Raw genomic sequence first — 16,450 nt, forward strand, 5'->3', positions numbered from 1 at the left:
AAAAATTGAGTGTGGTTAGTAAAAAGAAGAGCGCAAAAATACTCCCCCTTTTTTTTTTTTTTTTTATCATCCACTTTTAGATAATTCTTTTTTTGTGTGTTCCAATATTGTATAAATGAGCAGGGATTAGTGTAGTATTAGTAGATTAATCTACAAAGAGTTTCAGAGACTATTCATAGTCCTAAATTTCAAACGACCACGACGGAACTTAAACCCTGGTCTCCTATATGAGGAAGATCAGAAGATGCCAAGTAGACTAGAGCTCATTGGCTACTTTCAGATAATTCAGGAAATTTATTTCGGATAAAATCTCGAAATTATAGTAATCCACATATCCTCATCTGCCCACAAACAAAATCCTCAAAAAAGTCTCTCTCCCTCCCGAGATATTTTTCAGTGCGAGGTCAGTACGATTGACATGGTGTCTGCTCAACATATGCAGACCGTCCGACGATCCGAATTAAAAATAATCAATTCCAGTTACAATGAACCAGATTAAAAATAATCTATTCACTATAACGGGAATTGATTATTTTTAATCTGGATCGTTCAAAATACTTTTGAATGGTCTGAATACGCCGAGTAAACACCACGTGATACTCACCCGACACCGAAAAATTTATCCTCCCTCTCTCTCTGCCCCCTGCACCTCCCCACTTCTCCTCCATCAGATCCAATTACACATCTACCCCCCTTCCCTCTCTCTCTCCCTCGAAATAACTCCGTGTTCGTAAAAATACAAAACTTGAAAAGAAAGAAATCCAATTTTATCCTCTTTTAGATATTCCCGGAAATTTGTTTTCGGATAAAATCGTGACAAGATTATATTCATCGTTTCTTTTCTTTCTCTACAAACAAATCCCAATAAAATTCTAGTTTCTCTCTCTAAATCTACCACCTCAATTTCTATATAACCCCCCTGCACCTCCCCCTTCTCCTCTCTCTCTCTCTCTCTCTCTCTCTTCAATTACACATCTCCTGTCTCTCTCTCTCTCTCTACATACATTCATCAATGGCACCAACCAACGGATCACTCCCCTCCACCGGCCTCATCGTCAGCTTCGGCGAGATGCTGATCGACTTCGTCCCCACCGTCTCCGGCGTCTCCCTCGCCGAGGCCCCCGGGTTCCTCAAGGCCCCGGGCGGCGCCCCGGCGAACGTGGCGATCGCCGTTACGAGGCTGGGCGGGAGGGCGGCGTTCGTCGGGAAGCTCGGCGACGACGAGTTCGGGAGGATGCTGGCGGGGATCCTGGAGCAGAACGGCGTCGCCGTGGACGGCGTGCTGTTCGATCAAGGCGCGAGGACGGCGCTAGCGTTCGTGACGCTAAAGGCTGATGGCGAGAGGGAGTTCATGTTTTACAGGAACCCTAGCGCTGATATGCTGCTGACGCCTGCTGAATTGGATCTCGACCTCATTAGATCTGTATGCTCTCTCTCTCTCATTAGATCTGAGTCACGAAGCAAGAACACGTAGTGTCTCATCCTCTCTTTTCACTACATATTTGTGTGAATCGCATTATAAAGTGTGTGAATTCACACATATGTATGGTGGAGAAAGGGATTGTGACATTACGTGTTCTTGCCTCTGGGGCAATGAATGATCTCTTGTTAGTCACGGTTTTGTGTGTACATTGTGTCGGTAGATAGTGTCGATTTTTTAGCATACTGATACCGCTGTACCTCAATATGTAGTTTTACGGTCATTAACTGATACTCAACAGTTACCGGTGATCTAGGCGCTTTAAGGTTTTTTGTCAATTTTTGTTTTTAAAATAAGTATTTACGACGGCTAACAGTCAATCCCTATTATGTGTAGCGCGATTCTCGTATTGTTATGTATTCCGATACCATTATGTAGAATGGGCGAAAAAAATTGCACTCAATTTTTTTATAATTGATTATCTGTCATTAATGTTCCCTTCTGCTTTTTTTTTTAAATCGTCTTTTTAAAAAGAAGATGATTTTAAATATAATAAAAATAAATTTTAAATTTTAAATTTTTTTTTCATGATTTAAAAGATCTCAATAAAATTTATCAAACAAAATCTATATTAATAGAAAAATTATTTGCTTAAATATATGATTTTTGAGTTTTAAATTACCTTCATTTTCTAAAAATTCATTTTTAAAAAACTGGAACAGGGCCAAAATCTTTGATCTGAATATTCTCTCTCTCTGGAATTTTCTTTTCAATTTTCTTTCTCTCTCGCATTGGATCTGATTCTATTCTCTCTCTCTCTCTCTGGGATTTCGTTTTTATATTGTCTCTTTCTCTCTCGTATTGGATCGGTATATTCTCTTTCTCTCTCTAAATTTCCTTCTCAATTCTCTATCTCTCGCATTGGATGTGAATATACTTTCTCCATCTAGAATCTGCTTTTAAATTCTCTTTCTCTGCTCGCATATATAATTTCTCTGTCAAAAAAATGAAAGTGTTCTTCCGTTTTCTCTCCCTATAAAGTCCGCGTATGCACTATATGTCGGTGCAATGATTCACGCACAGTCTTACTTTTTAAAAGGGTAAAAACGTAAAAGACTCGAGCTCCCATCTCGTTTCCTCTTCAGTCTTGTCGAGTTTGGGCCGTCTCAGGTTTACAATAATGATCGGAGTTCACAATAATAATCGGAACCGTTTACTTTTTAAAAATTCCAAAAAACATGAACCATGTCCAAAATCAGGTTGATTGGATACTATTTGATATAATTTCGAAATGCATTAAGCTTCCAATAATGGTTGCACACTTTTTATTAAACAAGATTAATGTATTTCGAAATCATATTAAACGGTATTTGATCAACTTGGTTTTTGACACGGCTGATGCTCTCAGCGACTTATGAAAAATGAATGGTTTTGATCATTCCTGCTTATTCAGAAACGATCCACAAATGTCCCAAACTGAACCAGACTGGATGGAGAGGAAACTAGACGGGAGCCTAGTCCGAAAAGGTGCTAGATCGTCATTGAATTGCCTCACTGTAAACCTGGCCAAGTACGCCACAGATGGCTCACATTCACAATCAAAATATAGATTTGAGTACTGCCATTGGTACCGACGGTACCGTAGGAAAAATGTACTGACGGCCACCGGACGGCCGTCTCCGGCCACTGGACAGCCGATTCGAGCCGTCCAAAAATTTTAAAAACGGGAATCAATGGCATCCGAGGTGTGTAGGGTACTTGATCCGAGCACCCCTTTTTCGTCTATATATGTATATACGTGTATATACACGAAAAATGGGTGCTCGGATCAAGTACCCTACACACCTCGGATGCCATTGATTCTCGCGTAAACCCATTCGGTTTTATTTTTTAAAATTTTTGGACGGCTTGGATCGGCCGTCCGGTGGCCGTTGGTACATTTTCCCTATGGTACCGTCGGTACCAATAGGATTTTCGTATAGATTTGGTCTCACCACGCTTTGTGACTTTTTCCCAAGTGGATTATTACTTTTTACAGTAATATTTGATATAACACACAAAATAAGAGTAACAAAAAATGCAAAAAAAAAAGAAGAAGAAAAAGGATCGACCGTGTAGAAAATTAATAAAATAAAAAAGTTACTAATGTTTTGTTTGATTCGTTTTTTCCCTACTTAGTGGAGTGTTTATATTAATTTTTTTTAATTTATCGTGTTGACATGAAAAAAACAAAAATCATTGGAGTAGAAACTAGAAAGTGAGGGGACAAATAATTTATCTTTTTTCCTCTCACGTGAATTCCTCCCTTGCCTAACATATTTCGCTCTTCCATTGCAACTTCTTAGAGGATTTCTCCCTAATAATTTAAGATATATGTCCGATAAAGCTGATTTTTTTGTGGAGATATACTACTCTGTGAGCCTTACAAGAAGAACGGTGCAGATTATTGCAAAATACGCACGGTGGGTCCACAATTGGTGGTGGTGGAAAACTTGGGGTTTCCACCTAAGGTAGATAGAATTTAAACTCTTTGTAATGTGCTAAAATAATGGCATTTGGGACCTGGGTTTGCCTAAAAAACTACCCCACATTTAAGAAGGCAAGGGTGGTAGATAGCACCTGACCTATGTGACTAGATTGCTGCCTACCTAACATTTCGGTGGTTCATAGTCTGGCGGACAATTTTATGCACCTACCTTTCCGATTACGATTTTTAACCAAACTGTAAAAGAAAAAGAGGAATATGCACATTGTGAAAGCAGTTTACTTGTGGATCATGTTTACTTGTGTAGACAATATATCTTAGAAAGTAAAAAAAAAAGAACCTGTTTTGATGAACTTTGTTGTGCTCTCTTATGGATTGTTGGTCGATTTTCAATCAATGATTCAACATTCAATTTTCTGTTTCTTGGATTTAAACGTCGGTTATTTGGTTGTTGCTTTTATCTAATACCTTAAGCCAACAAAGAAAAAAAAGCTTCAAAACTGGTCCAAATCCCATCTTATTTGCTGCAAGCAGTTGTTTCTTGTTGCCAATTGTATGCATTGATGGTCGATATATGAATTTGATTCAACTTTTGTCCCATGTGCATTGTGGTTTGAGGGAAAAAAAGAGAAAATAGACTGTCCTATTTCATCAAGCTACATGAGTTGATCTAGTTCATCGCCCAATGGACTAATCTGATTGATTTTGTTGATGGGTTTGCTTTTCTTTGTTATCTTAGGCCAAAATTTTCCATTATGGATCCATTAGCTTGATTGTAGAGCCCTGCAGATCGGCACACCTAAAGGCAATGGAGGTTGCCAAGGCCGCCGGTGCCCTGCTCTCCTATGACCCAAACCTCCGCCTGCCACTCTGGCCATCTGCAGAGGAAGCCCGGAAGCAGATCATGAGTATCTGGGACCAAGCAGAGGTGATAAAGGTGAGCGACAACGAGCTGGAATTCCTAACAGGAAGCGATAAGATCGACGATGAGTCGGCCTTATCTCTGTGGCACCCCAATTTGAAGCTTCTCCTTGTTACCCTTGGGGAAAAGGGATGTAGATATTACACCAAGAGTTTCAGGGGATCTGTGGATGGATTCCATGTCAAAACTGTGGATACGACTGGTGCTGGTGACTCCTTTGTTGGTGCTCTTCTGTGCAAAATGGTTGACGATCGATCTGTACTTGAGGTAATTTGACTCACTAGTGACTTGAATTTCTCTTTCTTTCAAATCTATGATTCCATACAACAACTGTTTTTAAGAAAATTGTGCTTGCCCTTGGCTGGCGTTTGGTAGTGAGTTCAAACTCGTTCGGGCATCCCTATCGCTTACCTTTTCTTCCATCCATACTCAAAATTGGATAAAAAATCCCTTAAAATCTCACTCCAAGTCCAAATCCTTCGAATCTCACGTCATTCTTGCTCAAATCCATACCAAATCGAGTTTTACTCAAAAAAATTCTCATAAAGGAGAACCAAATCTTTGCTTAGATTTTGAAGGGTGTTTCAAATGAAGCTCTTACACAAATTCTTCCTTGGATTTGAGTTTGTCCATCAGTACATTTCACAGCAAACGAAACCTTTACTCAAATGGTTCACATCAAATTGGAGCGAGGGTTGGACATTGTCTTGATGATATGTACTTGGGACTAAATTTTGCAGGACGAAGCAAAGTTGAAGGGAGTGCTTAAATTCGCAAATGCCTGTGGAGCCATCACAACTACCAAGAAAGGAGCCATCCCTGCTCTTCCTACTGAATCTGAAGCCCGTATTGTTCTTAAGGGCGAATAGAACAGTAGAAACGTTTTTCGAATTCATTTTTTTTATTTCTTGCCCTTTTGGTTTTGTTTTTCTATGGTTCTTTATTTTGTTTTCTTCTTTAGGAGTCGCATGTGTTTGGATATCGGGTTTTTTTAAGTAATTTGTTGCTCGAAAAATAAAAGGGTGGAAATAGAGTGAGTTTGATTTCTTCTCCCCTCCTCTCTCTATACTATTTTGTTAATTTCTGAAAATATTTTCAAGTGCCAACCAAACACCAAAAAATAAAAATTTAAAGTTTATTTTCTAAAAAAATATTTTACATTGTAAAATATTTTACATCGAAACAAACAGAGCCTCAGAGTCAAGTTTTTTTGAGATGAGGTAAAGAGGCCAGGGGTGGTATAGTGCGTAGGAAACATAAATTGCTTAAGCCTTAGCTAGTTAGATATGTGTGTGTGTATTTACTTGTGGGTGGGTTGTATTAGAAAGCCCCAAGGTATGTTTGGTATCTAACTATTTGGAGCGGTTTTTGAGGCGGTTGAGGTTTGTGCTTTGGAGCGGGAATTGTCGCATTCCATACGTGGTTGGAATGAGAAATTGTCGAGCGGACCGCTCGACCCCGCATGTCATCGAACAAAATGGACGGAGAGAGTAGCTTAAAGAGACATACAAATGCATTAATTACATGTTTCCCTTAAAAAATTGAGCTTCAGGTGGAGCCAACAAAATGGATGGAGAGAGTAGCTTTCAAATGGATGGTTAGGTGCTCTCCTTCTCCAAAATGCCGCAGCCTTTTTTTTTTTATCCCTCTCTCTTCTCGTCCAAAGCGTTGGTGAATTAGGTAGTGTGAATTTAATGTTAAATGACTCACTTTCAGTAGTTCATGAAGGGGCTTGAAGGCTGGTTTTCACAGTTTTGGCAACTAAAAATGTCCTTTGTTGGGCATTATGCACCGCGCTTGTGCCTATCAAATCCCTGTACCCGGTGTATTTTTTGCCGTTGGGTCATGTGAGAATCTTCTTATTCAACAGCCAAAAATTCACCGAAACAGGGTAATAGGAAAATTTGGTATAGAGGATTTTTGAACTCATCCTTAACTTTCTGCTGCCTTGGGCATCTTAGAGCATGGCGATCTTCTTCTTCAAGACAGTGAAAACGCGGTTAGAAACATGCAGTCGCACTTTAAGCCCGTGTTTGTATCACGAATTCGTGGAGGGATTGGCGAAGGAAACGAAGCATGAATGTAAGAGTACTTCAGCTTGTGAGACTCGCGATCAAAAAATCAGCTCAATCAGACATCGGGAACAAATCCTACTGGCGTGCGAACTAGCATTACTTTTTATTCATTCAAAGCACCAAATTTTGTTAATTTTCGAGTTCATGAGACAAGAAACGACTAAATTCTATCAGCATATCCCTCAAAAGTTGCTCTCAGCTGTGGTGTTCCCATTCTGCGCATTGCATCTCGAAGCCGACCTCTGCCCTCCGCGGCACCACCGAACGTTCAAAGGGCATGTAGTGAGACAATTCTGCGCGACGCTCCCCCTCACATATGCACCGCCGCCATCGGTAAATTCAGATGGCAGAGTCCCCACCAGGTAATTGTGATCCAAGAACAAACTCCTCCACTCGCCGCCCAGCTTCCCCCCGTACTCCTCCGGAATCTGCCCCGAGAACTGGTTGCTCCCCAGATTAACCTCCCTTAAATTCCCGTACGTAACCAAATTCACTGGCAAACTTCCGCTCAGCATGTTTCCATGCACGTCGAACACTTGAAGCTGCGACTCGCCCCCGGGAATTTGTGTCACCTCCACCACGGAGAAGTTGTTGAGCGAGGCATTGATGCGGTTCAGATTCGGTAACATGACGATTTCCCCGGTTATCGACCCTGAAAACCTGTTACCACTAAGGTCTAGTGTTTTGAGGCTTGTCATGGCCCCTAGTGTTGAAATATGTCCTGAGAGTCCATTATGGCTTAGAATCAGTGTTCTTAGGTTTAATGGAAAATGTGGTAATGTCCCATGGAGGTTGTTACTGCTTAGATCTAAGGTGTTCAACTGCCATAAATTAGATAGGTTAGGGATTTGTCCCGTGAGTTGATTGTTCGACAAACTTAAGAAGTTTAAGCTTCGCAACACGGAAATTATCTCCGGGATTGATCCGGAGAGACTGTTATCGGACAAATCGAGGGACTCGAGTCTTTTGAGCCTCTGGATTTCGCGAGGGAGAGAGCCAGTGAAGAAATTCCTGGATAGGGAAAGGGTGTTTAGCTTTCGTAGGTTGTAAAGGGAAATGGGTATTGGCCCTCTGAATTTGTTGTTGCTGATTTGAAGAGTGGTGAGCTCTGTCAGATTTCCGATCGCCGTACTCAAGAACCCGTCGTATCCACTTTCGTCGAGGTCGATGATCGATATGCGGCTGATGTTGTTTTGAGGCTCCGTGCAGAGGATTCCTAGGAAAATCCCCCCAGTGCTATCACAGGGGTCTGCTTCAAACTCCCAAGTGTTGAGAAATGAAGATGGAGGAATCAAGTTTGGATCGATTCCGTTTCTCAGACTTTGGAGAGCTTCTATATCCGACCGGAGAGTCACCGATTGAACGAACCACGGGATGTAAAATGCCATGAATATGGAAATGGAAAATCTGCAATGCATTGGCCTGGCCATTAGACCAAGAGGGGATGCTAAACGACTTTTGTATGGTGCTTGTCGCATGTCCTTTCTATCCTCTTTATATTAAGGTTTTGTTTGAAAGGGGAAACAAAGATGATTCTTGGCCTGAAAATGCTCATTTCAAGAAACTGGTTGGACATGCCAAGAGATTGGGGGCAAATACTATTTGTTGTAAGTTGAAAGTTGGTTGGAAGTAAGGGAAGTGTTGCATTTGTTTGGTTCTGAATAATAGGCAGTGGCCATCTCAGCCAACTTTCACTCATTACATGCCCAATGAATTCAGTAGCTAAAGTTCAGCCTCTAGCTGATATTATGATTCTTGGCCACCACCAGAATTTGGCCCTTTTGGCCTTCCAATACCGATACGTTTACTTTTTGGGCTTCCGATACCGATACGTATACTAATTCCGAGCCAGTACATAATCTAGTTCACCAACTAATATGACCGGTTCGACAACAAAAAAGCTCGTTCACATGGACGGTAACACTACGAATTCACAACTGCATCACCTTGATTTAGGGGCACTCCAATAGGAAACAAAAAACTAACATATAACCTGATAGCCAAAAGAGCGCACAACAAGCTCAAGGTTAACACAGAAGATCAAACAACATGCACTGAAAGTCTGAAACAGAAGTTATAACTTACAGGAATGCAGTCTTAACTCAGATTATGCACGTATGGTACACCCGAGAGCGTCAAGTGCCATTCATGATAACAAACTCACAACATCCAACATGAAAGAACCTTATCACATCCAAAAGTTGACCATAAGCCAATGGAATTAACTCTTCTAGCTCTGGATTTATGCAACCCCGCCCTGACCTGCAAAATACTTGCCTGCACATGCATATACGATTGTATGGACAACTCATTTAGATAGTTCCTGAGCTGCCTCAGTACTATGAAGCTTCAGTAGGTCTAGATTCAGCCTAGATCGGGAACGGTGAAATACTCCTCATCCTCATGATAAGGGATTTCAATTCGAGGCTTCTTATGGGGCATGTTGTACTTGTTGGGTTTGAATGAAGTTCCATGGCTAAACTGTGATACTGGAAGCTGAGGAACTTCAACTGGAGATAATGCCTCCCGAGGAACTTGATCACCAAAGAGTTCAACGTCTGTGGACCATTCTAAATCTCCAAGCCCGACTTGTTCTTTCTGCATTCACAACATACAAAACTCACTAAAGAAGTTCGTATTTAATTAAAGAAGTTCTGAAGACCCCTCTCCTTGGTTCAATCGTGCCAAAACAGAAGGATTGGATTTATATCTTATACCAACACCTTCAGTAAAATTGATGATTAATTGTAATATAGCAGTCCTCCTAGCCAGTCCTCCGAGCTATTCCATCTCTTGTGTCCTTTGTTTTAATCATCTATACTGAAGGTATGAGAATGAGCCTATTTATACATACTGCATCAAGCGTGTATGTTAATACGATAATAACATCCTTACCTTCTCAGAGGATTCGAGATTTGAGAACTGCAACAAGTCATCAACAGCCCATGATGGGGACGTGAAGCTAGAAGCTTGATGTGTGGGGGTTTTCAAGGCAGCTTGCACTTTATGATTTGGTGGCTTTGGCTCTTGGCAGCTCTTCTCACTGTCCTTTGTGCAAGTTGAACTTAGAGCAACTCGGATTCCGGTGGCAAGAAACCGCTGGTGGTTTGCTGAGAGGCTACGAGCAGCATGGACCAGTTCATCACAATCCTTACAAAAGAGAGCCCTGTCTTCCACACAGAAAATGAAAGCTGCCTTCTCCTACATGAAATTGATACAGAGCGTAAGAACATAAGCAGTTTTTAACATGAGAACTCTATCGAGAGTGGTTTAATAAATTAAATGAAGAACACCAAATTCATAATTCTTCATACACCACATAACTTTGGCAAATGATTCTTATTATGTTGTCCACCAATAAGTTAGAACCAAGGCACTATTGGATAAGCTAATTGCGAAGCTGCATTTTCCTCACCTGGTCTGACTAATCAAACCACACAACATTCATGCACCATCAAGATGCTTTAGTGGCAAGTAATCTTATAACTATCTAACATGTCCCATCATATTCTTTTGGAATATCCAATCTGCACCTTGAGCTGCTCCTTGCTCGAAGTGATCTTAATTTTTGTTGTCGTGGAACCAGCAGTATAACACCAGAGTGATACGTACCAATCACTATTTTTCCCCTTTTTCACATCACGAGTCTACAAAAAGTTAGAAACCACGTGATAACATGGCATGGCTGGTTTTGGGATTGTCCTCATTTGGGTTTCTTGTAATTTAGAAGATTTCTCTGGGAGCATTTACCTTTTAACATATTCAAGACCCAAATACAGGCTTACTGATTCACAATCCTTTCCGCACTAAAATATAGCCGACCTGTCGAAAATTCTACATACCACAACTTTTTTCTAAGGAACCTCAACCAAAAGAGAAACAACGCATGAGCTAAATGCTCCTAGTGACCCTGAGGAAGACAGAGAAAATAATAATTAGGATTTAGGAATCAAAATGTAACACATGACCTGATTTTAATCAATGGTTTAGGCCTTCAGGGACTCTTGAGTAACCCTTTCTTCTTAGATTGCAAACAAAGCATAAAAGATCAAGATATGTAAAATCATAACTTCTAATCAAACCCTGATTATAAAATCCGCAGATTGGGGACTCTTTAATCCCTCTCTAATTTCTTGGTTTCAAACAAACCATTTGAGATATATTTCCTCAACCTTTGAATATGTGATCCAATAAATGTTACTAAGTAAACCTACTCACCAACCAACTGGAAAAGCCTCAGTTGGACAAACCCTCAATTGGAAGGTCAGAAGATCAAACCTGGGAAAGACTAGACAAGTATTGATTATTTCTTTACCCATGGGGAGTCTTCCTTTATTGGCATGCGTATTCCCTATTATGTGTATTTATTTCCCTGATTTGTGGCTTGTTTGTATCATTTTTACCATCACATGTTCTCCAGACACATGGCTCTCTCTCCATAAGAATACCCCATAAGGCCATCCACAGTTGTATAATTAAAAAATGATAACCAAAAGTTGACACATCAGCTTTTAATTATTCACTTAAGAGGTTGTTAAGCTTAACAATATTGAGCTTCACAATGGTCACTTTTAGTCCATAACCAAAATAAAGGTCCACTATAATTTCACTCTCTCTCCCCCTCTGTTTCCTACCATTCACTTCCTTCCATTTACGTTTTTTTTGGCAAAAATATATCGATTCCCTCTCTTAATTTTGGGGAAAAAATCAATGACTTTCTTCTCTCCTATTATGAATTTTTTTGGGAGAAAAAATTAGAAAACGGGAAAGAAGAGTGAAATACCTTAATCCAGCAATTATGGGTTGAATTGTAGATGATCGAGAGATATGAGCTTCACTTTTTGAGGGAAAGAAAGAGAAATAGTTTGTAGGTGAAGTGAAGAAGATATAGAGTAGGCGAAGAAGAGAAGAAAAAAAAATACCAATTGAAACACGCGTGTATACAAAATTTGAAACTAGTTAACTTATGTGGTGTGAAATCCACAAATTTTGATTATTGAAAAAGGTTGTTAGTTTTGGTTATCCAAAGCCCAAAATTTGATTATTTTTAAGGATGTTGCTAAGTTTGATTTACCATTGTGAGCTATCTTTTGCACAAATATTGCTAACTTTAAAAATAATTGACTTTCGATTATACCACTGTGAATAGCCTAAGAGCATCTCCACTCCTTTACCCTTCTTTCAGTCAAATCGAAAATTTGAGTAAAAATTCCTTGAAAGTAGATCCAAATCAGGGTTTCACTCAAAATTTAACTCAAAACAAAGGAGATCCAAAATTTTGCCCAACTTTTTGAAAGTAGTATTTCTTTCCCTCATAGTTCCAACTATCCCCTCAATAAACCTTTCTACTCCAATTTCTTCTTGGATCGGGGTTTGTCCATTAGAGTATTTCATATGTTTCATATCAAACGAAACCAGGGCACTTGGCCCAACGGATGATTGTGTAGCCGCACTTAAGTGCAGTGAGGTTGTGGTTTCAGCTCCTACAGAAAAGAAATCAATACCTGTGCTAATGGATTGGGAAGGGGTTGGGTAACATCAATACTTTGTATGGTATGCCTAAAAAAAATATCCAAATGAAGGTTTTACTCAAATTTAAGTAAAAGTGGGGGAAAAGGGTAGAGATGCTCTAACTCATACACAACAGCTGGGTCAACTACCCAAATTTGTTGTTTGTTAGGCTTTTCACTCAAAATGACAAAAATACTTGATATCCCGTTCATTTTATATACGGTTTTGCTAACAAGTGCCCCCGGGGCACAAGTTAAGATGTGATATATGTAGAATATTCACAAGTTACGGTACAATAAATATGGAAAGTAGAATAAATATGAAATATGCACAAATATCACAAGGAAACATTGATCAATGAGTATTTCATGTAACTGATTTGTATATTTTATTATCAAATGTCCATATTAGTCCGATCTAAATAGGAGAATCAACTTTGTTTAAGAATTAACTAGGACAATTCCTAAACGAACCCCTCCATTGAAGCCACAAGTTTGGCTTTAGTCATTATGCAATGGGCCATTTAGGTAAACAGAGGGCTTGTTTAATGGAATTTGATTTATACATTATCTAAAATGATGGAAATCTGTAGGTTTTTTTTTTTTTTTTTGTAAACCATTAGAGGCTCTAGGCATACTCGAAACACAGGACCCTATCTAAGCATTTTTTATTATATTCGGAACCAAATCTTTGAGAATATATACCTATTTATTGTAACCATATATTTTTCTTGTTAGTTTTAACTAGTTTGAGCTAGTAATAACTTAAATGAAGCATAAGGTGAATATTATATAACAGGCAAATGCTAACAAATGCCCCGGGCATAAGTTAAGATGTGATATATATAGAATATTCAAAAGTTAAGATATACAATAAATATGAAACGTGAAATAAATATGGAATATGCACAAATATCACAAGAAAACATTTATCAATGAATATTTCATGTAATTGATTTGTATTTTTTATTCTTATATGTCCATATTTGTATATTTCGTATATTTGCATGAATGTTATTAATATATAATCATTATGATCAGTTGAATGGTTAGGATTCCTCCTCTTTCTTTCTTTTTCTTTTTCTTGAAAAATTCCTCTCACGTTTAATGGCAAGAAGATTTAGAAAGTCCCGTCAATGAAGTAAAGTATAGGGCCGGCCCTGGTTGTTGCATATACTGACATACATACATATATATAAATTTATATTTATTTATTTAAATGATCAAGGGTACATATTTAAATCATCAACAGCCAACTGGAAAAAGAAGAAACAAGAACACCTAACAAGACCATGCAAATAATACAGAGAAGAAGTCGAATAATTACTCGGCAAATATCACAGGGAGGGAGTTTGTTGGAGAGGGACTGAAGGAGAAGCCTCTGGTGCTTGCTCGCAAGCTTGTTCGCCGCATGAACTTCCACGTCACATTTCGCGCACAGCGCCGCCTCATCTGCGCAGCAAATCACCGTCGCCGGCGCCTTCTCGCACACATCACACTGGATCTTCATCTCCCCTTCTGCCTTCTAGAGAGAGAGAGAGAGAGAGAGAGAGAGAGATTTAGGAGATACCCAGTTGAGGAATTGAGATTCAGGAGATACCCATTTGAGGAATTTGATTGAGAAGGTAGAACAGCCTTTTTCCCATGATATTTCTTGAAAATTTCTAGGCAGGAGATACAGGAAAAGAGAAAATGAGGGAAACGACAAAAGACTCAGAGAGGATTTGAGAGTGAGGGAGTGAAGTGGGAGGTCGGATCCTGTCCAGTTATTACCGACAAGTTTGGTACAGTTTTTTGCATTCGGATAGTTATTACCGACAAGATTCGTACAGTTTTTTGCATTCGGATAGTTATTATCGACATAGTGGTACTACAGTTCCCGACGGGAGGATTCTCGATCGGAATCCCAATGCCCTGTCGGGCACACTTCGGCTACCAGACGGCAGATTTGAGCCGTCTAAAAATTTTAAAAAATGGCCGATCCAAGCACTCCATTTTTGGCTGATCCAAACACTCCAATTTTGGCCGATCCAAGAAAAATGGATTGTTTGGATCGGCCATCTACACAAGTTGGATGCTGTTTATTCCCGCATAAGCCCACTCGGATTTTTTTTTTAGAATTTTTGGACTGCTCGGATCGGTCGTCTGGTGGCCGGAATGTGCCCGGCGGGGCGTCGGGATTCCGATCGGGATTTTTGGTCGGGAAGCTTAGACTTTCTGTTATCGACAAGTTTGGTACAGTTTTTTTGCATTTGAATTGTCCAAAAGTATTTTAGACCGTCTAGATTTAGATTTTTTAACGGTGTTTTGAATATTTTATAATAAAAATTTACCCGAACAAATCTGAACTATCCAAAATACTTTTGAACGGCCCTGATACCCAGTAGTCTTTCTCCCCTCCATTCTTGTCCAACGTAGTTTTTATGAGCTTATTTTAGACTCACAATAACTATTGAAATCGTTGATTTTATAAAACTTGTCAATTTCTTTAAAAAAAAAAAAATGTTCAGCAAAAAAATAACGTTCAGTAAATAATTTATTTTAAAATAATACACTGCGCACACCAAATTGGACCCATTCATTACAAAATAAAATGTTGGACCCATTCATTACAAAATTAAGAGCCCGTTTCCGAACACCTTCTTAAAAAATAAGTACTTATTTTATATTTTTAAACTCAAAAATAATATAAATAAAAAATAATTTTTCAAAATTTTTTACACCGTATTAAAGATCTCAATGAAATCTTTCAAACAAGATCCATAATGCATATTTTTAGATTTCAATAAACCCATCATTTTTGAGCTTGAAATTGCCTTATTAAAAAATAAGTACTTATTTCGCGTTCCGAAACTGGGCCTAACTATGTTCCGATTAGACATTATTTAGCGTATACTGAACATCATTTTTATGATATATTTGAAGAAATTCTTACAAAATGAACGATTCAATCATTATAGTTATGAGCCTGGGACGAAGAACTCACAAAAATCAACACTCAACGGGAGGAGGCTGGGTTGGACCAGATTTGCACGTCGAAAGGACGGAGAATGGTTGAGACAGCATAGTGGCCCCAATTTGTGGCTGTGAACAATACAACAGCACCAGTGGTCACCAGTTCAATTACTGTATTTTGGACTTACATACTTTAACAGGAGAGAATCTGGTCCCAAACTAGGCCCTCTTTAATTTTGGTACCTAACTTCAAATGCAGTTGAGGAATTCATTTGTTAGCAACAAATAACGGCCTAGAAGAAACGTGCGTCGAGAAAAGACACACGTCGAGAAAAGACGGGTTGTAATTGTATAGCGGTATTTAAAAACATATCCCGGGAAGGCCCTAAAGGACTCATGGTTATCATTATGAATATATATACAAATCAAACTGTGAAAGCGTAAAAATATACATACCCAGTTGAAGTGTGATATGATTGCATCGCAATGTCTAAGAACACGAGTAGTTGAATCATAGTCTCTTACCATAAATATGGCTGCATGTGCAGCAGCACCAACTATGAGAAATCCATCAATCAACATGTGATGTGTGAACAATGACAATTGTATACCGTAGTTGTGCGTCGAGGTTGAGGGAAGTTTTTGGGGATCCTATAAGGCTGGCTGTCCTATAGGGCCCTATTAATAGTTGAAGATAATAATCTTATCTGAACCATTGATTGTCGAGATAGACGGTCTGGATACACCCCACATGGTGCCCTATAGGAAGCCGCCCTATAGAATTTTTCAATCTAGTTTTTGGGGTAGTAAATGAATATAGATAGATAAAAAAAATGAGAATAATAATTTAAAAAAAAATGATGGGAACCGTGCCCAAATAGAGAGATTGGTATGGTTCTAGAGGCCCATAGGGAACATAGTATGAGTGTTCAATTATACTTGGGAGTAGTAGTCCTTTGTGCTCTCTCTATATGGAATCCGGCCCGGGTCTGAAGGTTATGACACCACCCATTCATTTTATTCTCCTTGTCGAGTTTTATAGTGAATACATCCTCGTTTGTTTCGTAAGCCTGAGGTCCGTTC

The 16,450-nt window shown here is 39.2% G+C and overlaps 3 protein-coding genes across 4 annotated transcripts; 1 reads left to right on the top strand and 2 right to left on the bottom strand.

Moving 5' to 3' along the window:
- Positions 1-857: 857 nt before the first annotated feature.
- LOC131316061 (probable fructokinase-4) lies at positions 858-5,880 on the top strand. The gene is made up of 3 exons (XM_058345330.1): positions 858-1,423; positions 4,645-5,094; positions 5,568-5,880. Exons 1-3 carry the CDS (start codon positions 1,013-1,015, stop codon positions 5,694-5,696), a joined length of 990 nt encoding a protein of 329 aa, XP_058201313.1. The 5' UTR covers positions 858-1,012; the 3' UTR covers positions 5,697-5,880.
- A 1,204-nt stretch (positions 5,881-7,084) lies between these two features.
- Positions 7,085-8,380, bottom strand: LOC131317147 (leucine-rich repeat receptor-like serine/threonine-protein kinase BAM1). Its single transcript, XM_058346719.1, has one exon. The coding sequence runs from the start codon at positions 8,378-8,380 to the stop codon at positions 7,085-7,087; it is 1,296 nt and encodes a 431-aa protein (XP_058202702.1).
- A 450-nt stretch (positions 8,381-8,830) lies between these two features.
- Positions 8,831-14,195, bottom strand: LOC131316307 (B-box zinc finger protein 24-like). 2 transcript variants are annotated; one of them, XR_009197068.1, is made up of 4 exons: positions 13,740-14,147; positions 9,798-10,103; positions 8,988-9,500; positions 8,831-8,895 (listed from the first exon to the last, which is right to left on the bottom strand). XR_009197068.1 is itself a non-coding variant. In XM_058345633.1 (3 exons), exons 1-3 carry the CDS (start codon positions 13,920-13,922, stop codon positions 9,267-9,269), a joined length of 723 nt encoding a protein of 240 aa, XP_058201616.1. In that variant the 5' UTR covers positions 13,923-14,195; the 3' UTR covers positions 8,873-9,266. The 2 variants fall into 2 exon arrangements, 1 of the variants encoding a protein (XP_058201616.1); XM_058345633.1 differs by having other exon boundaries at positions 8,873-9,500; positions 13,740-14,195.
- Between the last annotated feature and the right edge of the window lie 2,255 nt (positions 14,196-16,450).

This window comes from Rhododendron vialii, chromosome 2a (assembly GCF_030253575.1).
Source record: "Rhododendron vialii isolate Sample 1 chromosome 2a, ASM3025357v1".
NCBI lineage: Eukaryota > Viridiplantae > Streptophyta > Magnoliopsida > Ericales > Ericaceae > Rhododendron > Rhododendron vialii.